Genomic DNA, 27,952 nt, shown 5'->3' with positions numbered 1-27,952 from the left:
GACGCATCCCGTCACGCTGGACGAGCTTGAATCGGCGATCTCTGTTGCATGTGAATCCATTTCGTTTGAGACACTACGAAATGTGATGGCGAATTTCATTCTTCGTTTGCGCCACCTCTGTAGTGCCAATGGTGAACATTTTGAAAACATTGTCATGTGATTGTTTGCAAAGATTGTTTTCATACGATTATTTCACTTATGTATGCTGATATGAGCTGTACAGCGTACAGCGCCATCTGTTAGCAGCTTTTGTAACTATTATTTCAAACTGCTGTATGAACTTCTTACAACTTTTACAATAAACATACCGTTTACTGTATTCCTCTATCGATCTTTGTTTTCGAGATATTTAATTTGGAAATCAGGAAGCCCTTTTCTGGGCACCCTGTACGTTAATTCTAGTTGCTGATTCCAACCATTCCACGATTCGTTATTTAGATCGTTTTATCAACAAGTGTGTACACTAAAGTGTTACAGGATTTCTGCATACGGTATTACTATCTTCATTACTACGAAAAATAGAAAAATTTGGAAGGTGTGCCTACAATACCTATCAGTTTTGGTAGTAGTTCTGAAATCAATAAGAGATCCTACAAAAACGTAGTCTAGTTACCTGGTGCAGTTTTTGTTACACATAGTAGTAGTTTTAGAGAGCAATTACAAATGTAGAAATTGTATTACGTTTCAGTGCATGTAACTGCAAAAATAATTTATATGTGAATCATGGAGCGATTGGAATCTGTAACTGGCATTTACCTGCAGAGGTTAATTCTAGTTATCGATTCCAAAATTCTGTATTTTTTTGTAGATATTCGTTTGTCATGTACTGGCTTTTCTTTTAGAATTCAGTGTGCCGGTTTCTCCACATTTTATGCTACTCTTTCGTATTTGTTGTGATTCGTTTACTTTTCCAATTTCTCTGATACATTCTAGTTTCTCCCCAGTCAAAATCCCAACTTTCATGAGCTTCTCCCGATAGATTCAATAATTAATATAAAATTAAAACTATTTTATAACAGTATGACTTCACCATGTGCTTTACTGTAATGCAAAAAAAATGGCTCTGAGCACTATGGGACTCAACTTCTGTGGTCATTAGTCCCCTAGAACTTAGAACTACTCAAACCTAACTAACCTAAGGACATCACACACATCCATGCCCAAGGCAGGATTCGAACCTGCGACCGTAGCAGTCGCACGGTTCCGGACTGCGCGCCTAGAACCGCGAGACCACCGCGGCCGGCACTGTAATGCAGTTTAAAGGTTCTCTGTGCTTTTCTAGTAGCTTAAATTACGAGAATACTTCTTGCCAGAAATGAACATTTGTTTTTAATTCTTGTTCTTAACTGTTTTCGTTATCTTCAGTTCCTTTCTATGTAATTCATGACTAAGTAAATAACTGCGTGAATGTGATTGTAATTTTATCATATGCTACATTTGTTTGTTTACAAATATGATCCGTTGCTTTCATAGATTGATTATACGTAGCGTCTTTACCGTAGGTATAACGTCATTGCTCAAAACCGACGAGTGGAATCGGACACTAGAATTTATCCGGAAACTCACCAAAACGAATTGTAGCATGTAGCTTCGTCACCCGCCTGACACAGTAAGGCATAACTCTCCAGCAGGCAAAGGCACGATATGCGAAATAAACACGGGCGACCCAAATACAGCAGTAGCTCAACACGACACCTCGGCACAAGCCACGGTTCCGAGCACCGCTCCGTCCACCGGCCAACTCTCCACAGACATCCGGCCTACGCCCCCGTAAGCAGACTGCCTAGCCACTAGCTGTGCGCGCGCTTAAGTCGCCCTCACGTTACTGCTAAAGTCCTCCTCACTCTAGCCTGAGAGACTGTAACTTGGTAACACAACCAAAGAGATTCAACGAGCTTCAGAATCGGGAATTACTGAAGAATTGGGATACAACACTTCGGCTTTCACCAATGACGTCAAAACTTACCAGAGATGATGTATTGTACAGATTTAACATCAGAGTCGAGTATTGAGAAACAAAGGAATGTAGGACGGAGAAAACAGATGATAGACACATAGCACGTACATTCATATTTCGAACGTAATGTTAAGCATATCGCTTCTTTGAGTCCTAGTATTCTATTCTTCAGTTGATTTATATGTTCCTATAAATATGGAAGACTTGAAGCCTGGTTCGTCAACTGCACTACAAATATAAATTTTACAGCTGTCACTTTTTTTTTTCACCATCGGCAGCACTAGTACTACAACGAAATTTTTCAGGCGGAAAGACCAACATACGGAAAATTTGTATCCTGTACTTCCGTTGAACCACATAGGTTAACTGAAGAATAGGATACCAGCTTTAGCAAAGACGAAAAAGTGAGATACGTAATACTGGCGTCCTGTAACAGTTGAACGACGAAGGTACTATCCTTTCCTGCACTCGAGCTATATGGATCAACTGCACTACGGGATACAAATCTTACGTATGTCGCTATTTTTCGCCTTCGCTAGCACTAATATCCTGTTCTTGAGTTGAACTATATAGTTTACCTGAAGTACGGATAAAAATTTTACTGTTGCTAGTATTGCTAAGACGATATTTTCAGTCGATACTGCAAGTCTCGAAGGCGAAAAAAAATTCGTAGCCCAGAATTTAGTTGACCTATATAGGTCAATTGAAGTATGGGATGCTCGTAGTAGCGGAGACGAAAAAAGCAACACCTGCAAAATTTCTATCCCATACTTCAGTTGACTTACATAGATCGACTGAAGAATAGGATACGTGTGCTAGCGAAAGCGGAAAAGTCTACATAAGCTAAATTTGTATCCCGTACTGCAGTTAACTGGTACAGATTAACTGAAGTTTGGGATGCAACTCACATATGTCAGCTCAGGTATTCCACGCTAACGGTACTTCTACCACTTTATTTTTCTCCATTATTTTGAACCAGTATCCATTCTTCAATTGTGCTGATAAATCCATACCTACAAACGAAAATCAAGAAACAAAAACTATCCAAAATGAAAAAATTCTTCCAAAATATCTCAAACTCACTAAGAATGAAAATAAGAACAGAATGAGTTGGAACTAACAAATGATTTAAATTAATACAAGAGCTAAAAATCGTACGCATTGTCTAACCCTGTCTTTTAAAAACACATTCATTTATATTAATTTACAATGATGGCCCCTCGCCACAGAAAATAACCGATTTATTATCTAAGGCTCGAAAATAAAGACATTAGTGTCTATGAGTAAACCATTACGTCATTGGTCAAAGCCGACGGGTTGTATCCTCTTCTTCAGTTGACCCCAGAATCGATATCAAGGTGCGTCCATGGATCACTTTGTCCTGCCCATTTACGAATACTAAGACAGACTGACACGAGACCTAAACCAGCATCTTCTGGAGATTTAAAGTAAATACTATTGATTTGTAAATACAAACATTACAGCTAATCAGGACCTATAATTGGTTAGTAAAGTGTGCTCTATAGGATTATTGGTTTAATTATTAAACGTGGAAATCGATCACATTAACTAACAAATAGTGATGCCGATGGCTCTACTGGAGACTCTGTCTTGATGGTATTCTATGTTATTCACCTGGTTGACTATTCGTCGTATGCAAATCATATTTCAGGACCAGTATGGGATACAATACCTACACAGAGCTTTTGTGTTATTGGTACGAGTATAGAAAATTCTAGAGTCCGTCTTCTGGCAAAGATGTAGAACAAACTACGCCTCCCTGGTACGTAACGCAGGCAATGTGTCGATCAGACTTAGAGCATTATCTATTAAAGTCTTCGTTTATGTAGTCCCAATGTCGTTCTGCAATTTGCCTGTTGGGAAGCAATACGACCTTGTATGTTGATTGCATGATATTGACATTTTTTCGTTTATGACGCCTAAAATCAGAATACAATAGTGTTATATTTTAGTTAGGTGTGTACATTATGTGGAATACTGTAGTTATTCGTGAACAGTAGTATGTAGTACCACACATCGATAGTCTACTTAAGGAAGAAGACGATCAGGAGCGATAATGGGTTATCAAACTATGCACTGCATGTTCATAGTTTCAAATTATTTAAAGTAGAAATTGATTGCACAAACAATCTACTGTAATTCTGTGCTACTCTTCTAGGTGCCTGACTGTTCGTTTAATCAATTCATCAGCCATGTTACTGGCATCTCGACCTCCTGTAGAACCGGGACTGGAAAACATGCACTATTATGCAGCTGCAACTATGGTTGGTAGCAACATCACGTTCCCATAAGTGTTGCCGATCTAATGATCCAACACTACAACAGATAGTTATCCATGTTAAAATGCGTTTTGGTTCCATCACGCTCCACTACGCTCAGTACACATCTTAAATAAATACTTACGATTAAACATTTAATCTATAATCATGTATCATTTGCATGCCTCGTTTCAGGAATTGATTCTGATTTTCAGGTGCTTTGGTCAAGAATGTACAACTAATAAGAAAATATCCTTATGTTTCTTTCTTTGTTTTTTACACTTCCGGAAAGATGGGAGATTTCAGTGGCTGGTTACATAGAGTAATGAAAAGTTCAGTTATATTTTGGAGAGATAGGTGCAAACTGGCTCATGACATCCCAGCAATTCCTGCTGAGCATGTGGCTTTTAGTTCTTTCGTTACCTTGACTGTTTCCTCATAATCGACATTATCAATAAACATTGAGAATTTCAACTGTTGGTCTCGTTTTCTATTGGCCCCTGATTCTCACTGTAATGCGTTTTTATTAAATTTTAAGATATTCCAGTGAAGTAGCTGTTGAATGTGTTTGCAGTTCCACTAAACTCTGTAACTTTTTTTGTGTTTAACAAGACTGGATTCTTACTTGCTTTATTTTATTTATCCGTTTCGCTTTTGTAATGTCCCAGATATCTTTCATTTACTTGAATAACTTTTGATGCACATATGATTATGCATTCTTTTTGGTCTAATATTCGCCACTTTGAAAGGGAAAGCACTATCCAAATGTTGCAATATTCTTTGTTGATATGTGTATTCAGCCTTCCAATTTCTTTGACAGCAGGCAAATCTTAACTATTCAATAATAGGTTAATGTGGTTTATAATATTCTAGCGAAAACTGTTGCATTTTTGACTTTCGTATATTTTTTGCTTGTTCTGCATTAACAGCAGTCAAAAGTTTCGAAGCCTTGTGGTCACTGAAAAATGTACACTTTTACCGCTCACTTACATTTCTGTACCAAACACGGTTTGGTCCAGTCCTGTCTGACTGATTGGCAAGATTTATTATGATACTAAGACTGTATGTCTTTTTGGAGGTTGACTAGAGTGGCTCTGCTAGAATTTAATGAGAAAGTCAATTTTAAAGCGATCACAAGCTATGGCCCAACATTTTGTTGCATTGGAGGGCCATACTGGAATCGATTTGACACACTGCAAACAAATGAACGACATTCCAATATCACATGTCCAACGGTTAATGAGAAAGTCAATTTTATAGCGATTACAAGCTATGGGCCAACATTTTGTTGCATTGGAGGGCCACACTGGAATCGATTTGACACACTGCAAACAAATGAACGACATTCCAATATCGCATGTCCAACGGTTAATGAGAAAGTCAATTTTATAGCGATTACAAGCTATGGCCCAACATTTTGTTGCATTGGAGGGCCACACTGGAATCGATTTCACACACTGCAAACAAATGAACGACATTCCAATATCGCATGTCCAACGGTGTCAGAAGAAGTTAAGTATTCTTTCCAGCTACACAGTGCAAGGCTACCATGTCCAGTGAGGTCAGGTTCTATGGTAACCTGACAGACTTTCTTCATGCGTCCTAGTATCGAGAACGTGATTTCATGATTTCAATGAGTCGTTTGAGTTACATGAAGGCAGTCAGAATTTTCTGTTGATCAGCATTACAGGAGTATCGATGCGATGGAGTTTTGCTGCATGTCCTCCTGGACGTGATAAAAGAGAGGTAATGTGGAAGATAGGTTTCCAAGTTGAGGAAATGACCATGTTTCGACATGAATGCACAGTTTACCATAAAGATTACAATGGCCAGCCGGCGTGGCCGAGTGGTTCTAGGCGCTTCAGTCTGGAAGCGCACGACAGCTACGGTCGCAGGTTCGAATCCTGCCTCGGGCATGGATGTGTGTGATGTCCTTAGTTTAGTTAGGTTTAAGTAGTTTTAAGTTCTAGGGGACTGATGACCTCAGATGTTAAGTCTCATAGTGCTCAGAGCCATTTGAACCATTTGACAGATTGAACGGAAAAAAGATGGGCAATCGAAGTTCCCGACAGATTAAAACTGTGTGCTTGACCGACACTCGAAATGGGGACTTTTATCTTTCACTGGCAACTCCTCTGGCAACTGAGTTACCCGAGACCGTTTCACAAGCCTTACTCACAGCTTTACTTGCGCCAGTACCTCGTCTCCTACTTTCCAAACATCACAAAAATTCTCCTAGTAAGACTAGCACTCCTGGAAAGAAGTATTTTGTGGAGACATGATTTATTCACAGCCTGGAGGATGTTTCCAGAATGGATGTTCACTCTTCAGCAGGTCCGCAGCTCGTGGTCTAGTGGCTAGCATTGCTGGCTCTGGATCATGGGGTCCCGGGTCCGATTCCCGGCCGAGTTGGGGATTTTCTCTGCCTGGGGACTGGGTGTTTGTGCTGTCCTCATCATTTCACCATCATCGTCATCACCATAGACTGGATTGTTTAAAAATTGGACTGTGTAAAAATTGGGACTTTGTACGGGCGCTGACGACCGCGCAATTGAGCGCCCCACAAACCAAACCTCATCATCATCAACTCTTCAGCAGAGTGTGCGCTGATATACTTCCTGGCGGATTAATACTGGCAAAGGTCCTGAGACTTGGTTTAGCACACAGTTTGAATCGGTCACTCCGCTGCAGAGTGAAAATTTCAGTCTGGTAGTTGTGAAATGTTTGTGAATGTAAATATTGGCCGTTAGGAGCAGCATATTTTCTAGTTCTGAGATGCTGCGCAGGCTGCGACTCTGGCTTCGGGCACGAACTGGCGCGTCGCCTGGACGCGCTGGGGGTGCCAGTGTTCGCGGGCTGCCTGTTCCCTGAGGGTCCTGGTGCGTGCAGACTCGCCGCAGACTGCTCCTCCAGGTTGTGCGTGCTGCCGCTAGATGTCACCTCAGACCAGCAGGTGGCCGACGCCGTCGTCTCCGTCCAAGCAGCACTCTCGGACGCATCAGGCACAGGTATCAACAAACGACGGGAAGGTACTGCAAATATGAAATACTTTTAAAATTCAGTCAAGAAAATTCTACTTCTCCAACAGTGCCCTTTTTTAAATGATACTAATCTCAGATCATTAATCCACAATCTTGAGGGATTTTATGGTGGAAAATTACCGCAATTCCTTTTACCTGCTGCCACGCCTTAAATAAATTTTGAAGCTGATAGCTTATACCTTGTTACTGTAATTTTCCACAATTAAGTGACTGAAGATTTAGAATGAATGCCAGGAAACTAGTAGTACACTACTGGCCACTAAAATTGCTACACCAAGAAGAAATGCAGATGATAAACTGGTATTCATTGTACAAATATATTATACTAGAACTGACATGTGATGACATTTTCACGCAATTGGGGGGCATAGATCCTGAGAAATCAGTAACCAGAACAACCACCTCTGGCCGTAATAACGGCCTTGATACGCCTGGGCACTGAGTCAGAGCTTGGATGGCGTGTATAGGTACAACTGCCCACGCAGCTTCAACACGATACCACAGTTCATCAAGAGTAGTGACTGGCGTATTGTGACGAGACAGCTGCTCGGCCACCATTGACCAGAGGTTTTCAATTGGTGAGAGATCCGGAGAATGTGCTGGCCAGGGCAGCAGTCGAACATTTTCTGTATCCAGAAAGGCCCCTACAGGATCTGCAGCATCTGGTCGTGCATTATCCTGCTGAAATGTAGGGTTTCGCAGGGATCGAATGAAGGATAGAGCCAAGGGTCGTAACACATCTGAAATGTAACTTCCACTGTTCAAAGTGCCGTCAATGCGAACAAGAGGTGACCGAGACGTGTAACCAATAGCACCCGATACCATCACGCTTGGTGATACGCCACTATGTCGATGACGAATATACGCTTCCAATGTGCGTTCACCGCGATGTCGGCAAACACGGATGCGACCATCATGATACTGTAAAGAGAACCTGGATTCATCCGAAAAAATGAGGTTTTGCCATTCGTGCACCCAGATTCGTCGTTGAGTACACCATAGCACGCGCTCCTGTCTGTGTTGCAGCGTCAAGGGCAACCGCAGCCATTGTCTCCGAGCTGACAGTCTATGCTGCTGCAAACGTCGTCGAACTGTTCGTGCAGATGGTTGTTGTGTTGCAAACGTCCCCATCTGTTGACTCGGGGATCTAGACGTGACTACACGATCCGTTACAGCCTTGCGGATAAGATGCCTGTCATCTCGGCTGCTAGTGATACGAGGCCGTTGGAATCCAGCACGGCGTTCCGTATTACCCTCCTGGACCCACCGATTCAGTATTCTGCTAACAGTCATTGGATCTCGAACAAAGCGAGCACCAATGTCGCGATACGATAAACCGCAATCGTGATATGCTACAATCCGACGCTTAACAAAGTCGGAAACGTGATCGTACGTATTTCTCCTCCTTACACGAGGCAACGTTTCACCAGGCAACGCCGGTCAACTGCTGTTTGTGTATGAGAAATCCGTTTCAGCACGTTGTAGGTGTCGCAACCGGCGCCAACCTTGTGTGAATGCTCTGAAAAGCTAATCATTTGCGTATCAGAGCATCTTCTTCCTGTCGGTTAAATTTCGCGTCTGTAGCACGTCATCTTCGTGGTGTAGTAATTTTAATGGCCAGTAGTGTGTATTCTAAAGGACAACGTGGCTGAGAGTTTTATTAATAGTAATTAATATCTGCCAAGGACATGTTGTACACCGATAAGATGTTTAAAAACTGACTTTTCTCTTGGCATTAAGGTTGTCATAGAGTTTATAGTCCAGTCCAGTAGTATCCAGCCTACACACATTTCAATGTCTCCCACTTAGCTATTCTTGTGACATCTCACTTACATTGTACCATGTTCGGTATCCCTAATACTATTGCACCAAATCCCTATCACAAGTACAATCAGATCCTGTCTTATTACGCCAGCCCACAGAATAAAACATAATTCTTTCATACAACCTCTTTCATTAGCTTCGTATTTATCTTCTGTTGTTCATATTCTATTCAGCTATTTACCTGGAGCTATTCCTCACCTCCCCAAGTTACTGAATTAAATCATTCCACTTACTGCGGTTGAAAATATTTATTGTGATCGAAGATTCTACATTTTGTCGCTTCCAAGCCTTCTGAAAGAAAACATTGTCACCATATGAAATAAGCTGACACTATAACGAACATCGGCATCCTTCAATGGCTTGCAGAAGCATTAATATCGTCACCTCGTCTATCATCGATGCCACAATGACTACCTAGAAATAATCGTTGCCACACTAAGAAACTTGTTTAAATCAACAAGACTTTCTTCATATTTATTATCTGTGTTTCAGAAATCTGTATTTTAAAACCGTATACAGCTTTAGAGCAGTTATATTCTGCTGTATATAAAATAACAGATAAGTAAAACAAATCAGTCTACGTTGGGTGCCCCACTTCACGAACGCAGTTACGCAGATGATAGGTATTCCTAAACAGTGAACTTTGAGGAAAGAAATTAGTGGTTGGAAACGAATACCTTATGTTTTTTTGTGAACCACCTCAGCAGGACAGGTTATTGCCACAGTATTCTGGAATGGCAAATGTGTGATTCTTCATGATTTGCTCCAGAAAGGAACCATCAATGCTGCACACTACTATGACATCTTCACCAAAGTCAGGTCCGCCATTCGACAAAAGAGATCAGGCCTCTTGAGGCGGATTCGTGCCGGGGACCAGGCGCTCCTTCCTCCTCTGGAAAGCCGTGCGTTAGACCGCTCGCGTAACTGGACGGGCGAGAGCTGTGTCACACATTGCCTTGTCCTGCTGGTAGATGCTATCGTGCCGAGGAGACAGAAACTGCATGTAGCGTTGGATGTGGTCCCCAAGGATAGAAACATACTTGTAATGCTATTGTGCCTTCCAGAGTGACGAGATCACCCAGGGAATGATGCGAAAACATTCCCCCACACCATAACGCTCCCTCCGCCACCCAGAACTCTTCCGACGATTGTCTGCTTTCAGACGTTTCATGCAGTACACGCTAACAGTCATTTCCCAATTGAACATAAAATATGATTCATCTAAAAATGTCATCAGTTGCCAAACTGTGGACGTCCGGTTACGGAATTGGCTTGCAAATTCCGGCCCTCGTCGCTGATTAACAGCAATCAGCATAGGTCCATGAAACAGGCGCCTGCTCCGGAGGCCCAGTAACAGCCAAGTTCGCTGAACAGTCGTTCAGGAGACACTGTTGGTAGCCGCTTGGTTCATCTGGGCGATCAGTTGCTCGTTTATTCGCCCATATATACCTCCGCAGCTGCCGTTCAGCTTTGCCGTCCATGGTCCGCAGTGCACCAGAGTTGCCTCAGCTCAGTTTACAAAGTTAGCTGTAATGCTTCCACCCTTAGCCCGAAAGCCAATGATCATGCTCTTATGAACGTCAGAACAATTGCTCCATTTCCGCATTACAACGACAGCACTGTTGTCGGCATCCTCCCAATAAACTTTATACAGTGTGGTCCATTGATCATGACCGGGCCAAATATCTCACGAAATAAGCGTCAAACGAAAAACTACAAAGAACAAAACTCGTCCAGCTTGAAGGGGGAAACCAGATGGCGCTATGATTGGCAGGCTAGATGGCGCTGCGATAGGTCAAACGGATATAAACTGCGTTTTTTTCACATAGGAGCCCCCATTTTTTATTACATATGCGTGTAGTACGTAAAGAAATGTGAATGTTTTAGTTGGACCACTTTTTTCACTTTGTGATAGATGGCGCTGTAATAGTCACAGACGTGTAAGTACGTGGTATCACGTAACATTCCGCCAGTGGGGACGGTATTTGCTTCGTGATATATTACCCGTGTTAAAATGGACCGTTGCGGAAAAGGACGATATCGTGTTGATGTATGGCTATTGTGATCAAAATGCCCAACGGGCGTGTGCTATGTATGCTGCTCGGTATCCTGGACATCATCTAAGTGTCCGGACCGTTCGCCGGATGGTTACGTTATTTAAGGAAACAGGAAGTGTTCAGCCACATGTGAAACGTCAATCACGACCTGCAACAAATGATGATGCCCAAGTAGGTGTTTTAGCTGCTGTCGCGGCTAATCTGCACATCAGTAGCACGAGAATCGGGAATCTCAAAAACGTCGGTGTTGAGAATTCTACATCAACATGGATTGCACTCGTACCATACTTCTACGCACCAGGAATTGCATAGCGACGTCTTTGAACGTCGTGTACACTTCTGCGACTGGGCACAAGAGAAATTACGGGACGATGACAGATTTTTTGCACGTGTTCTATTTAGCGACGAAGCGTCATTCACCAACAACGGTAACGCAAACCGGCATAATATTGGGCAACGGAAAATCCACGATGGCTGCGACAAGTGGAACATCAGCGACCTTGGCGAGTTAATGTGTAGTGCGGCATTATGGGAGGAAGGATAATTGGCACCCATTTTATCGATGGCAATCTAAATGGTGTAATGTATGCTGATTTCCTACGTAATGTTCTACCGATGTTACTACAAGACGTTTCACTGCATGGCAGAATGGCAATGTACTTCCAACATGATGGATGTCCGGCACAAAGCTCGCGCAAGTTTGAAGCGGTATTGAATAGCATATTTCATGACATGTGGATCGGTCGTCGAAGCATGTTCACCGGATCTGACGTCCCCGGATTTCTTTCTGTGGGGAAAGTTGAAGGATATTTGCTATCGTGATCCACCGACAACGCATGACAACATGCGTCAGCGCATTTTCAATGCATGTGCGAACATTAAGGAACGCGAACTACTCGCTGTTGAGACGAATGTCGTTACACGTATTGCCAAATGCATTGAGGTCGACGGACATCATTTTGAGCATTTATTGCATTAATGTGGTATTTACATGTAATCACGCTGTAAGATCATGCGTTCTCAGAAACGATAAGTTCACAAAGGTACATGTGTCACATTGGAACAACCAAAATAAAATGTTCAGACGTACCTACGTTCTGTATTTTAATTTAAAAAGCTACCTGTTACCAACTGTTCGTCCAAAATTGTGAGCTATATGTTTGTGACTATTACAGCGCCATCTATCACGAAGCGAAAAAAGTGGTCCAACTAAAACATTCGTATTTCTTTAAGTACTATATGAATATGTAATAAAAACTGGAGTTTCTATTTTTTTAAAAAAACGCAATTGATACCTATTTGACCCATGGCAGCGCCATCTAGCGGGTCAACCATAGCGCCATCTGGCTTCCCCCTTCAAGCTAGACCAGTTTCGTTCTTTGTAGTTTTTTCATATGACGCTTATTTCGTGAGATATTTGACCCGGTCACGATCAGTGGACCACCCAGTATATCCTCAGCTGCTAGTGCTGCCACCTGCCCTCTGGCAGTAGTTTTTGCACGTTGACATCGCACACAGGCGGTGATCACATTAATGTGATTGGACCGTGTATTTTCGCCACATACTGTTATCAGTAGACGGCGGCGGTACTTCATACCGTTATTAGTAACTTTATTTCTTTTTGCACTCGCAAAGGGGGCCTTCACAAGGATCCTCACATCGTTGTTATGATTAAAACGTGAGGTGTTTGTCAGAGGCATTTGAAATTGTTTGACTTCTGCCTCAATTATTGTCTCTCTAAACTCGTCAAAAAGCATTAGACGAAAAAGAACATCGGCTTTCTTGCAAAGATTCTCGTGTAGCCTTCCTCAGCATGTCGTTAAAATTCTGTGACTGCTTGAACCAGCGTGCTGTAATCCCAGAAAAGCACTTTTGAATTACTGAACTCTTGTCTCTCAGTTCAACAGACAAATTTGACATACATTTCACAGCAATACTCATGAGTAGGCCGCTGGCTGGTTGTTCGGTTAGAATAAAGACAATAGTACTGGGAATGATGGTATGTTGTAGTCAGTTTACTTAGGAAACAGAAATGTGGTACTATCACAGAGGAAGTTGTGTGTGTTCAAAGCCATCTTGGAGATGATGGGGCGAAATTTGTAGGGAGGTTTGTTGTTCTGCTGACTTTTCATGATGGAAGGTCTGGGAGATAGAAAAGGCGTTTAGGTAAGGGAGAAAGTAGATGCAAACATTAATTGTATGTCCAAATCAGATTCATTGAGCAGAATAACAACAATACACTTCATTAAATTTTGCCTTACGGAATTACCTCCTGACGAGTGTACATTGAGTAACGTATTTGAGCATGGTTACAGTTACAGCTGGTCAAAGCTAAACTTTCCGGGAAGTCCTTTCACAACATAACACATTTTTACTTTTCTTTGTGTTTACACGAGAAAAATATAACTGTGTGTGGGATATTTTCGTTCCCATTTTAGAGTTGTGGGCGGTGGTAAACAACGCAGGAATTGCCGACTTCGGCGAAATGGACGTCACGCCGCTGGAGAAATTCAAGCAAGTTCTGGAAGTAAACACGGTGGGCGCCATAAGGGTCTCCAAGGCGTTCCTGCCGCTCCTCAAGAAATCCAAGGGCCGCCTCATCAACGTCACCAGTCCTTTCGGTAAGTATAGTAATGGATAACTGTTGGAACAGACTAGATTCAGCACTCGTAAAAACAGAGACTAATAACAAACGAATTACAGCAAGTTTGATTGGATTCATATAGAAACATGTTCTGATGAGATAGTATCTTGCATTGGCCCCGCCCTCTCGCAAGTTGGCTGCACATGGTGACAGCTCTATTCCCCTCAGAGGTCAGCATTTCTAGCATTTCGAGAATGAATGCTGCAACAGCAAGAAAGAGAACTTTTGTACGAAAATGTATTACAATCTCGAAAAATTTTGAATACTTCTTTGTGAAATTTTGTAATTATCGCAATTTCAGCTTAAAATTTTTGTATAAAGACTTACACAGCAGTTGCTCCAAGCTTGGCCGTTTCCTATCGCCACTGCCACTGACATTGCTACTGGCTGACAGTTTCATCTTGCGAAGAGTATATAAACACCACTAGGCACTGTAAAAGGCTGATGATGGTTGTGGGGAAGTTGAGTTGGGCTTTATGTACCTTAAGGCTCTACCCCCTATTTTGCAGAGGACGAATAGGAACTCAGAATGCCATACCCGAAAGTTAGAATGTGCTTTCTTTTTGTTGAATCAGGTTGGAGCAGGGTTGATGCAATTGGCTGAGAAGTAGAATGTTGCTATGGGAAAGAAAAAAATTTTGGGACAAACAGACAGAGGGAACTTTCGAGAATATCCTTTGTTTGCTCGCAAGTGACTGCATGTGGCTGGAAAATAGGACACGGCTGTTATCTTTGGAATAACACCCTTTCTTCATTCTGGGACAAACAGATAGCTTTGCACTCCTGGCGTCAGCCGCAGACTTCGAAATACATGTTGTCGTTCATCAGGACACAACTGTGGGGGGAAGACGCTAAACTTCGAAAAAATCTGTTGTTTATTCTAAAGGAACTGGCAGGCACCCTCCGCCACGCGCCTCGCGAATAGTAGCTCGCATTACAGTCATCTGTGAATTCCCTTTGACAGCTGGCTGGCCGCATGACATCTGCGGCCCCATGCGGCTCGGCAATGAGCAATAGTGGGTGAGGGGAGGTGGCTTAGTGTTCGTGGGAGGGTGGCGCTGAGCAGAAGTGGGGGGACAGGGGAAGCGGCCCAGTGTGTGAGGGCCAAGCTCTCAGGGCTGCACAAAATAGCTGCGGCATGGTCTGATATGGGGTGGGCAGGACGGTCTCCATGGTTCTACTGCAGGCCGCCACATTCTAATTCAACTACAGAACACCTCACGAGTGACACCCCTCACTGTATAGCTGCAACTGCTTGGCATGGCACGCTGTGCAGTGCAATGCGAGTGCTGTGTGTAGCAACCGGCGGTGTGTGAGGGCCAAGCTCTCAGGGCTGCACAAAATAGCTGCGGCATGGTCTGATATGGGGTGGGCAGGACGGTCTCCATGGTTCTACTGCAGGCCGCCACATTCTAATTCAACTACAGAACACCTCACGAGTGACACCCCTCACTGTATAGCTGCAACTGCTTGGCATGGCACGCTGTGCAGTGCAATGCGAGTGCTGTGTGTAGCAACCGGCGGTGTGTGAGGGCCAAGCTCTCAGGGCTGCACAAAATAGCTGCGGCATGGTCTGATATGGGGTGGGCAGGACGGTCTCCATGGTTCTACTGCAGGCCGCCACATTCTAATTCAACTACAGAACACCTCACGAGTGACACCCCTCACTGTATAGCTGCAACTGCTTGGCATGGCACGCTGTGCAGTGCAATGCGAGTGCTGTGTGTAGCAACCGGCGGTGTGTGAGGGCCAAGCTCTCAGGGCTGCACAAAATAGCTGCGGCATGGTCTGATATGGGGTGGGCAGGACGGTCTCCATGGTTCTACTGCAGGCCGCCACATTCTAATTCAACTACAGAACACCTCACGAGTGACACCCCTCACTGTATAGCTGCAACTGCTTGGCATGGCACGCTGTGCAGTGCAATGCGAGTGCTGTGTGTAGCAACCGGCGGTGTGTGAGGGCCAAGCTCTCAGGGCTGCACAAAATAGCTGCGGCATGGTCTGATATGGGGTGGGCAGGACGGTCTCCATGGTTCTACTGCAGGCCGCCACATTCTAATTCAACTACAGAACACCTCACGAGTGACACCCCTCACTGTATAGCTGCAACTGCTTGGCATGGCACGCTGTGCAGTGCAATGCGAGTGCTGTGTGTAGCAACCGGCGGTGTGTGAGGGCCAAGCTCTCAGGGCTGCACAAAATAGCTGCGGCATGGTCTGATATGGGGTGGGCAGGACGGTCTCCATGGTTCTACTGCAGGCCGCCACATTCTAATTCAACTACAGAACACCTCACGAGTGACACCCCTCACTGTATAGCTGCAACTGCTTGGCATGGCACGCTGTGCAGTGCAATGCGAGTGCTGTGTGTAGCAACCGGCGGTGTGTGAGGGCCAAGCTCTCAGGGCTGCACAAAATAGCTGCGGCATGGTCTGATATGGGGTGGGCAGGACGGTCTCCATGGTTCTACTGCAGGCCGCCACATTCTAATTCAACTACAGAACACCTCACGAGTGACACCCCTCACTGTATAGCTGCAACTGCTTGGCATGGCACGCTGTGCAGTGCAATGCGAGTGCTGTGTGTAGCAACCGGCGGTGTGTGAGGGCCAAGCTCTCAGGGCTGCACAAAATAGCTGCGGCATGGTCTGATATGGGGTGGGCAGGACGGTCTCCATGGTTCTACTGCAGGCCGCCACATTCTAATTCAACTACAGAACACCTCACGAGTGACACCCCTCACTGTATAGCTGCAACTGCTTGGCATGGCACGCTGTGCAGTGCAATGCGAGTGCTGTGTGTAGCAACCGGCGGTGTGTGAGGGCCAAGCTCTCAGGGCTGCACAAAATAGCTGCGGCATGGTCTGATATGGGGTGGGCAGGACGGTCTCCATGGTTCTACTGCAGGCCGCCACATTCTAATTCAACTACAGAACACCTCACGAGTGACACCCCTCACTGTATAGCTGCAACTGCTTGGCATGGCACGCTGTGCAGTGCAATGCGAGTGCTGTGTGTAGCAACCGGCGGTGTGTGAGGGCCAAGCTCTCAGGGCTGCACAAAATAGCTGCGGCATGGTCTGATATGGGGTGGGCAGGACGGTCTCCATGGTTCTACTGCAGGCCGCCACATTCTAATTCAACTACAGAACACCCCACGAGTGACACCCCTCACTGTACAGCTGCAACTGCTTGGCATGGCACGCTGTGCAGTGCAATGCGAGTGCTGTGTGTAGCAACCGGCGGTGTGTGAGGGCCAAGCTCTCAGGGCTGCACAAAATAGCTGCGGCATGGTCTGATATGGGGTGGGCAGGACGGTCTCCATGGTTCTACTGCAGGCCGCCACATTCTAATTCAACTACAGAACACCCCACGAGTGACACCCCTCACTGTACAGCTGCAACTGCTTGGCATGGCACGCTGTGCAGTGCAATGCGAGTGCTGTGTGTAGCAACCGGCGGTGTGTGAGGGCCAAGCTCTCAGGGCTGCACAAAATAGCTGCGGCATGGTCTGATATGGGGTGGGCAGGACGGTCTCCATGGTTCTACTGCAGGCCGCCACATTCTAATTCAACTACAGAACACCCCACGAGTGACACCCCTCACTGTACAGCTGCAACTGCTTGGCATGGCACGCTGTGCAGTGCAATGCGAGTGCTGTGTGTAGCAACCGGCGGTGTGTGAGGGCCAAGCTCTCAGGGCTGCACAAAATAGCTGCGGCATGGTCTGATATGGGGTGGGCAGGACGGTCTCCATGGTTCTACTGCAGGCCGCCACATTCTAATTCAACTACAGAACGCCCCACGAGTGACACCCCTCACTGTACAGCTGCAACTGCTTGGCATGGCACGCTGTGCAGTGCAATGCGAGTGCTGTGTGTAGCAACCGGCGGTGTGTGAGGGCCAAGCTCTCAGGGCTGCACAAAATAGCTGCGGCATGGTCTGATATGGGGTGAGCAGGACGGTCTCCATGGTTCTACTGTGGCATGGTCTGATATGGGGTGAGCAGGACGGTCTCCATGGTTCTACTGCGGGCCGCCACATTCTAATTCAACTACAGAACACCCCACGAGTGACACCCCTCACTGTATAGCTGCAACTGCTTGGCATGGCACGCTGTGCAGTGCAATGCGAGTGCTGTGTGTAGCAACCGGCGGTGCCCCATAGAGCATCTTAACAGCGGTGGGAGCGCAGTATACTACATTATCAGAAGTCAGACAAGAGTATCCCTGTCATACAAAATCTAATTTTGTCCTCTGCAGTGGATAGTTTGCCAATTTCCCATCCTCTGATGTTTCTCGATTTCTGCTCCCTATCACCACGTCATAAACAATTTCCCTCTTCAAGCTCTATCAACGATTTTCATTAATATTATGTCCTCCGAAATGGCAATCGAATTTTATAGCGAAAATTCTGTTTTACTGGGAACATTCAGAATTCCCTCAAAAATACAAAATCCCCACCAATAGGGTAAGTGACAGATGGTGAGGGGCAGATGTAGGGAGAGGAAGGAGGTGGGGACCCTGACACTGGCTCAGGAAAGCACGTGACATGGGGCAAGGAGTTAATTAATTGATGAGCTTAATTACTTTTAATTTCAATTTGATATAAAAAGTTCACCAGCACAGACATTACCTTGCTACTTTGTATAAGCTACTTTTCTTTATTACACAACGAATTTTTAATTAAATCTTAAAATTTGCATTCCATTCCCACATTAGCCACTGTCTGCTTTATACAGAAAATTAGTTTATAGAAGTGTACTGAATGTGTCACGATTAAATACTTCTATCCTTTGGGCAGCTTTCAGAGTTAAACACATTCCACTTTGACCAAGTTTTACTATAATAACTTATTTAATACTGATTCACAAATTTAATGAGAGGCTTCACAGTGACTGCAATAGTTTTCTGTGTCTTTTAGTACTGTATCACATCTCTACTGTTTTCATAAGTAGCTGTAATATGACTATTTATAATTAGTGTCAAGTATATAATTTGGGCTCAGTAGTGTGTGACATCACAGAGAGCATTTAATAAAGAGTAAGAGCGCCATTATGGGTTTTTGCTAGTCGTCATTCTTTGTGTACTGTCTTTCATGAGATTTTTTGTTGAGGTAACAGAGCAGGAAGCAACAACGAATTGTGTGGGCTTAGGGCAAGTTAGGGACATAACGTTTATGGGACTCAGAATATTTGATGTATTTTTCACTGATCTATTTTCGTGTGTCTACCCGAATTTTAATTTGATTTATGGGTTTGGAGGCACAGGTGAACTATGATCATTTGCAGCAGTTGATACTATATACATGTGTAATGAATTTATTGCATATCTTTCATATTCATTATTCAGAAAAAGGAACTTAAATTCAAATTGAGAAAGCAAGTGTCTACATCTAGACTCTGAATGAGTCCTTTGATTTTTTATGAATTATTCTACAGTTAAATGAACTTTGCCCATACGAGTTTCTGTTGACAGTGCTCTACTCGTCTAACTCTCTGTATTTCAATCTGCAAATGTATGTGAGGCCACATTCCTCATTTGTGTGCAAGCTTTAATTCATAAACATTACTGGTTTGAACTTTAAATATCTAGATTGAACCTTAACATTATCCTATAGAATGAAAAATTCTTATTGTGATTATAAAATGCCTGTAATGTATACTGGCAAAGTAACAGCAAAAAAAATTCGGTGTAATGTTGAAACAAGGATCTAGAAATATTTCTGAAATACATAACCGAAATATTCCAATGATATTTAGAAATTTATATAATATCAAATTTGAAAATTCAAAAACTTGTTTTAAATGTGAAGAAGAACATACTAAAGGAGAGAAAAGTAAGTGATTATTGTCTTTTTACAGGAAAGGATTGAAAAGTTGCACATGAAGATTCTAAACTTAACTATCGGATGCCTAAATGATTCCTGTTTATATTACTAATTAACCAATTATGTCAGTCATTTGTTTATCAAACGATTTGCAATAGATAGTAATACTATTCCAAATAATGAAAAAACTATATTGCTTTTAGCAAAACACATGGAAGTGGAAAAAAGATTTTTGGATATGTTTAAATTATTGGACTCATATATTGGTAATTGTCTTCTGACCTTATAGAAGGACAGTTCAGAGAAAGAACAAGTTGTTTTAAAGGTGAACATTTAGATTTAATAATTAAAAAACCCATTAATCTTTACAAATATTTCGATTCTCAATAAAATTACAAAAACAAACCAACCTAAATAACAAAGTGTAAACCATTACTTAATAAACCAAATATTTATGATGAAACTTATAACTGCACAAAACATTCAATATAAAAAATTTAGTAGAATATACAAAATTATATAATAAATTCAAAATATTAATATTAGGAATATCTTCTAAATTTTTGAAGGTACTTCTATTAAATCTTCTAAACTCAATACAGTCTGGTATTTTATAGCATCAGTATTATCTTGGGATTCTATGCCAAAAAATTTAATTAGACTTATTTATGATACTGACAGGATTTTATTTCTTGAGAAAAGATTCTGAGGTGGTAATTCTCAAAGCATTAAAAGACATGCTAAATCAGGTAATAAATATTTTAGCCAGAAAATATTATATTGCACATTTAGACACAAATAACTTGTATAGCTATGCAATGTTCCACTTTTGAACATTCAAAAATTTCGAGTCATTAAATTCAAAATAATTTAATCCTGAAAAAATGTTTGAAACACCAGGTGATAGTGAATGTGGCTATATTTTAGCAGTTGATTTAAAATATACAAAAAATATTATATTATTTCTTTAATAATTTACCATTATTACCAGAAGAATATAACAATTAAGAACATAAAATAATAAAGAAAAATATATTTTACATTATAAAAATTTAAACAGTGTTTAAACCTTAGTTTAACATCAGTAGAGTGTTGTCATCTGAACAACCAGACTGGTGAAAACTCTAGCAGCTGTTCATATTTTAAAAAATACTAAAATTTAATAAAGCAGTTTACATTGGAATGAGTATTCTAGAAATCACAAAAATAAAAATGCACAATCTTCATTATAATACTACCAGACAAAAATATCGTCAGAATATTGATTTATGTTACATGGATACTGATCCTTATATTTACAACAGAAGAACTGAAAACTTTTATAAAATTATGAAATCTAAGATAAACGAATTGGCACAAGCATTTATTGAAATGACAATATCTATGAAATTCCATATTAAAACAAGAAAATTGTACGAAAAGGAAATATGAAAACTGTGGAATAATTATGACAGAACACATTATATATAAATAATCAGTACCAAAAAAATTACATATTTTTCTTTTCAGATTTTTTCTTATTGGTTTATGTAAGTCATTAATCATTTATTCACAAATGTTAGGTTGTTAAACAAAAGAGCTTCCATTTTTTATCAAATTTACTTTTGTAATTTAACAAATTGAACAAGCAATTCTATTCTTTGTTTTCCATTTTTTATTGTGACTCTGTGATGATTCTATGCCTCTGTAATTTTTTTTTCACTTTAAGCAGCATATGTGATTGTGGTTCCGTATTTGTTTAGAGTCAAAAACCACCAAATTTTAATTTCACCTAATATAATTAATCAACATCTGTTGGTACAGTTTTAATGGGCTCTTTTAATCTTGAGGTTCGAAAATTTCATTTATGTATCATTATTCATTGACTACTGTTATTTATTTCATATAGATCACTAGATAAATTTACACTGATATCAGATTCATGAAATTTCTGATCTTTGTTACTATTCTTCCAGGCATCAATAGTTAATTTATGTCTAAAATTGTATTCAAAACTGCGAATTTTTTGTTTACCTCAGTCATGAATGTGAATGCACTAATTTGTTTACCATATATTTCATCTTTCACAAAACTGAATTCATTTTAGTGATGAGTTAAATTTAGGTTTCTGATAAATAATCTTGAAAAGATTTTTCTACTCCCTTTATTGTAAAGCAATTTCATAGCTTAGTATTATTAAGTTGATTCATCTTTGCATTAAAATTGCATTAGAATAATTGTGTAGACAGGTTTTGTAACTAGATTTAATAAATACTTTTCTAAGTACTGTTTCATATCTGCACCATAACCACTTATTGGATCTTTTAAATCTACTCGTCTTCTGCCTTTAAAAGTAATATAATGTTTCATTGATTCTAAAATTTTATCTATTTCTTTTTGGAACTGCTTGATTATTCCATTTACTTTTGGATTTATTTTTTATTCATGTCTGAAAACATAAAATATCTTTAATTATTTTGTAATGGCTCTGTTGATTGTTTTCTTTTTTAATTTGTGACACTAATTCATCCTACATTTTAGGATATATTGATAAATGAATATCTTTGCCTTTTCTAATTCTCCAGTGTTTTTCATATTTATCTTATTTCCAAAAGTGTCATTTATTAAGTTTAAAAGTCATTAAAGGTGTAACAGTTTGACAATAGAATGAGACAAATAAGCATAAATGACTGAAAATAAATACATATGGGTTCTGTATTATTTCATCATTACAATATAAGTCTTTTTTCCCAAATAGTTAACGTGTTTTTGACATATTTCAGCCAAGTGAATCAAAACTAATTTTATATTTTTTCTTATAATAACATCTCCAATTAGTATCAACATGATCAGATGTATCTAAATTTACTATTCCAGATTCATATTCTTTAGAATGACTTGGTAATTCATCAGTTACAAATACAGCACAAAAGGTCTGATTTTTAATTGTGTAACTAAATTTTCTAACTTTTTTCTCCTTCTCCATTTTTCTCCAATGCTTTTTATGTCTTTTCCTCTCTTCTAATTCTTTATCTTTTATGTTCATCTTGAACCGATTTTGCAATTGCTGCTACACTACCAGCTAATGAATCAATTGCACCTAACGTAACAAGTAAAATTGGTAAAAATCCACCTTGATGTTTTGAACCTTCTTCCGTTTTAGTGATAAATTCAATAATTTCTTTCACACCTGGAATACCTGATGTAATAGCTAAAAATACCACCAGGTTTGTTATCTCCCTCCCTTTCTGATTGTGACTTAGTCTTGCCACTGGGTAGCAAAGTATAATCAATGCTAAACCAACTTTTTTATAGATTAGAAAGACATAAGGAATTTTTTTTTAACCCCAACCATTTTCATCAACATTTAATCCCATTCCTAATTTTCGTTTTCTGTACATTAACTACAATTGCAGCTAAGTTATCGTAAATGGAAGCATCTGAAGAATGCATTCTACCTTTTGAAATTAACTGAAGTTCTTTATCTGATTTGAGTCTTTCTTCTTAAATCTTTATTATCTCTGTAAATTTTTCATGGACTTTGTCAAATGGATTTTTCCTTGTCTCCTCCAGATAATCATTCTTCTAAATGTGTTCCAGAACCACAGTAATTATAACCAGAAAAATTCTTTTTGTAAGGCAATTTATTAACTAATATATTTACTAATCCTTTACCCTGCCAGGAAGTTTCATATTTTTCTCATTTACAAAAAATGTGGATAAGATTACTTAAAAATATAAATAAATATGCAAATCCTCTTAGATTATCAATAATAAAATCACCAAATTTATATGTTAACATTTGTGCTATTCTACATATTTCATTATGATAATTTTTATTTCCTGCTAATTCTACACCATGAATCTATCGATTAAATCTCTAATATAATTCAACCAAATATATTCACTGACTTTTTCTGTATATCTTTTGTAAAACCTACATCAACTTTTTGAAATGAATCTCCAAGATTTCTTTCTAAAAACCAGGAAAATAATTGTTATCCATTGTTTCTATCAAATTAGTATGTTCATTTCCTTTACTTGATTTTATTTTATTTGGATTTCTTTTATTATATACAACTTTTGAGTCTATAAAATCTAGCATAATTTTGTAAATCAACAGAATCAAATTCATCACCTAAATCATCCATAGCAATTTGTTTTTAAGTTAACAGATTCATTAATTCATTAGTACCTTCATATCTTTTTTCCTCAAATTTTTTATTTATGACCACTGAATTCAATTGGGTATTTAGCAATATCTTTAAAACTACCAACAGGTCTTAATCGGAAGACAGTGTCTTCACTGTGATTGATAAATTCTAATATTCTTTCATTTGTATTTATTTTCTAACATCTTTCTTCTTTAATCTTTTCTTTCTTTTTCATTACTCTCTAACAAATTATAAATTTCTGATATACTTAACATATAATCTCATTTATCAGTATCACATTGGTTAACTGTGGAAGGATCATTAAACTCTTCTAAATAATATTGATTCTAAGGAATTATTAGTGTTTCAGCTTCTGTACTTTATTCAGTAGCTTTTAACACATTGATTCCTTGTTTAATCTGTTATTGGTGCAGTTGTACAATTACTCACATTCCATTCTTAGTTTTTTTCTACTTTTTAATCTTTTCTTTTAACTGTTCCTTTACTCATCTAATTCGTCTAGCTTCTTTAACAACTTCTGACATGGATTTTGGAACATTTATCAAAGGTTAAAACAATATCTTGTTTTAGTTCTGTTTATCATTTATGTTCATTGTTGATGTTCAGTGTTTATGTCCAATGTTAATGTTCATCTTATTTTCAGTTTTTATGTGCATCATTATGTAAATTATTTATGTTCAACATTTGTGTGTAATGGGTATGTTTAACATCTAAAAAATTATTATTCTGTTCTCAGTATTAACCATTATTAATTAATCTTGGTGTCTCCAAAGTATTAAAAGTATCATTTACTAGATGTTTCTTTAAAATCATTGTTGTTGTTGGGGTCTTCAGTCCTGAGACTGGTTTGATGCAGCACTCCATGCTACTCTATCCTGTGCAAGCTTCTTAATCTCCCAGTTGCTACTGCAACCTACATCCTTCTGAATCTGCTTAGTGTATTCATCTCTTGGTCTCCCTCGACGATTTTTACCCTCCACACTGCCCTCCAATGCTAAATTTGTGAGCCCTTGATGCCTCCGAACATGTCCTACCAACCGATCCCTTCTTCTGGTCAAGTTGTGCCACAAACGTCTCTTCTCCCCAGTCCTATTCTATACTTCCTCATTAGTTATGTGATCTACCCATCTAATCATCAGCATTCTTCTGTAGCACCACATTTCGAAAGTTTCTATTCTCTTCTTGTCCAAACTATTTATCGTCCATGTTTCACTTCCATACATGGCTACACTCCATAGAAATGCTTTCATAAATGACTTCCTGACACTTAAATCTATACTCGATGTTAACAAATTTCTCTTCTTCAGAAACGCTTTCCTTGCCATTGCCAGTCTACATTTTATATCCTCTCTACTTTGACCATCATCAGCTATTTTACTCCTCTAATAGCAAAACTCCTTTACTACTTTAAGTGTCTCATTTTCTAATCTAATTCCCTCAGCATCACCCAACATAATTCGACTACATTCCATTATCCTCGTTTTGCTTTTGTTGATGTTCATCTTATATCCTCCTTTCAAGACACTGTCCATTCCATTCAGCTGTTCTTCCAAGTCCTTTGCTGTCTCTAACAGAATTACAATGTCATCGGCGAACCTCAAAGTTTTTACTTCTTCTCCATGGATTTTAATAACTACTCCGAATTTTTCTTTTGTCTCCTTTACCGCTTGCTCAATATACAGATTGAATAACATCGGGGAGAGGCTACAACCCTGTCTTACTCCCTTCCCAACTGCTGCTTCCCTTTCATGTCCCTCGACTCTTATAACTGCCATCTGGTTTCTGTACAAATTGTAAATAGCCTTTCGCTCCCTGTATTTTACCCCTGCCACCTTTAGAACTTGAAAGAGAGTATTCCAGTCAACATTGTCAAAAGCTTTCTCTAAGTCTACAAATGCTAGAAACGTAGGTTTGCCTTTCCTTAATCTTTCTTCTAAGATAATTCGTAAGGTCAGTATTGCCTCACGTGTTCCAGTGTTTCTACGGAATCCAAACTGATCTTCCCCGAGGTCGGCTTCTACTAGTTTTTCCATTCGTCTGTAACTAATTCGTGTTAGTATTTTGCAGCTGTGGCTTATTAAACTGATTGTTCGGTAATTTTCACATCTGTCAACACGTGCTTTCTTTGGGATCGGAATTATTATATTCTTCTTGAAGTCTGAGGGTATTTCGCCTGTTTCATACATCTTGTTCACCAGATGGTAGAGTTTTGTCAGGACTGGCTCTCCCAAGGCCGTCAGTAGTTCCAATGGAATGTTGTCTACTCCGGGGGCCTTGTTTTTATTCAGGTCTTTCAGTGCTCTGTCAAACTCTTCACGCAGTATCGTATCTCCCATTTCATCTTCATCTACATCCTCTTCCATTTCCATAATATTGTCCTCAAGTACATCGCCCTTGTAGAATATTAAACTTTGACAAAATAATTTTTATTTTTTTAATTAAATGAAAATATTGTTCGTGGGTAAAGATAAATTTTTAGCTAGAGGATACAGCAAAACTGAAATCTTGGTTTTAAAACAGGATATTTTTAAAAAAATGTGCTCTTTGTGCCAGAAACGGCATACATATACTATTAATCTTTTTAGTGTAGTACACAGAAAGCAGCCACAGAATCCACTAGCTGACAGTAACATATGAGACTCGCCAATAAGAACAGAAGTAAATAGTCAAAGTGATCATAGACAGTTATGTAGAAATAAAGGAAAACGAATGTCAAAAAAATTGTGAGTTAAAGATAGAGACATACCGTAATCATCATATTATTTTGCAAGTGGTCATGAGGGACGCTATCCTCAGTCTACTAGGGCGTGCTGAAAAGTAATGTCGCCGAATTTTGTATTCTGTACTCGATATTGGTTGAGGTATTACATGTCATGCATATTACTCGGTCAACTTTCGTGCTTCACTGACGCAAGTACAACCCTGTGCCACAAGATGTCCCCAAATCATACTGTATAAGGTCGCAGTGTGTAATGTAACCAGTGGCAGCCATTTCTTAAGGACTAAGGAAAGGTTGCAGTAAGTACGAATTGTGAAATAAAAATATTATTTAATTTTCGTATGCCACCATTCCCTGTATGTGAGTGATCAACGTCGATAGTCGACTGTCGGACTCTTGGCGAACAGTCCAACAAATTTAAAGGCATGCAATAAATCTGTGTGGTATGGTGGGTTTATGGGAAGTTGGTTGATATATGAATAGTTCTGGGCATGTGGTACTTGTAGGCGCTAGTTTTCTGTTTAGAGTGAATGGTGTGAGTAACGTTAAATTATAACTATCGGTAATCGAAATCTCATTTTTGAGAAAATTTTGGATCTGAAAAAGATAGGACCGCCAAGACCTGATTTAAACATTCTACACATTCAAAGTTCGTGCAGAAGTAGTTTTACCAGATTATTTACCACTACTTTATGTAAAGTACAGATTGGCTGTATGGATATGAAATAAGAAATGCTTTCTTCTGTCACAAGAGTCTTATAATGAATGTTACAGAACGTCCTTGGATGTGTAACAGACATAAAACACTGACAAAGTTAAAAAAAACATAAATTAAATTAACTACACATAAACAGTAGCATCGAATTTGCTACGCTTGGCAAAGCTGATATGAGATGTCAGCTGGATACAGCTTTTAGAGTGAGAACAGAGAAATTTAATGTAGAGATTTCTATGAATCGCTACATCCTTAGCAACTTGGTCAACTGTATCCAAGTTCTAGAATAGCTCTGGAATAAAGCTCAACATAAACATCATTTCCGCCCTTTTTATTGCTCGTGAAAACCACACATTGCGTGCTGTACCACCATACAGCGAGACCTTCAGAAATGGTCCAGATTGCTGTAACACCAGTATAATACCCAGTAGCACGTTCTCTTGCATTGATCCATGCCTGTATTCGTCGTGGCATACTATCCACAAGATCATCAAGGGACTGATGGTCCAAATTGTCCCTCCTCAATGGCGCGGCGTAGATCCCTCAGAGTGGATGGTGGGTGACGTCTTCCATAAACAGCCCTTTTCAATCTATCCCAGGCATGCTCGATAGTGTTCATGTCTGGAGAATATCCTGGCCACTCTAGTCGAGCAATGTCGTTATCATGAAGGAAGTCACCCACAAGATGTGTGTGATGTTCTTAGGTTAGTTTTAAGTCTAGGGCACTGATGACCTCA

At 40.2% G+C, this 27,952-nt stretch overlaps 1 protein-coding gene across 2 annotated transcripts in view; it reads left to right on the top strand.

Moving 5' to 3' along the window:
* The window catches only part of LOC126335234 (estradiol 17-beta-dehydrogenase 2-like), a 111,770-nt gene that overhangs the window by 43,631 nt on the left and 40,187 nt on the right, over window positions 1-27,952 (top strand). The window contains exons 3-4 of one of the 2 annotated variants that reach the window (XM_049998284.1): window positions 7,023-7,244; window positions 13,597-13,779. In XM_049998284.1, coding sequence (XP_049854241.1) covers window positions 7,023-7,244; window positions 13,597-13,779 — 405 coding nt within the window. Of the gene's footprint in view, window positions 1-7,022; window positions 7,266-13,596; window positions 13,780-27,952 lie in introns of both variants that reach the window. The other variant, XM_049998278.1, reaches the window with a different exon arrangement.

The sequence above is a fragment of the Schistocerca gregaria genome, chromosome 1, assembly GCF_023897955.1.
Source record: "Schistocerca gregaria isolate iqSchGreg1 chromosome 1, iqSchGreg1.2, whole genome shotgun sequence".
NCBI classification, from domain to species: Eukaryota; Metazoa; Arthropoda; class Insecta; order Orthoptera; family Acrididae; genus Schistocerca; species Schistocerca gregaria.
This window is presented reverse-complemented; position numbering and strand designations above follow the sequence as displayed.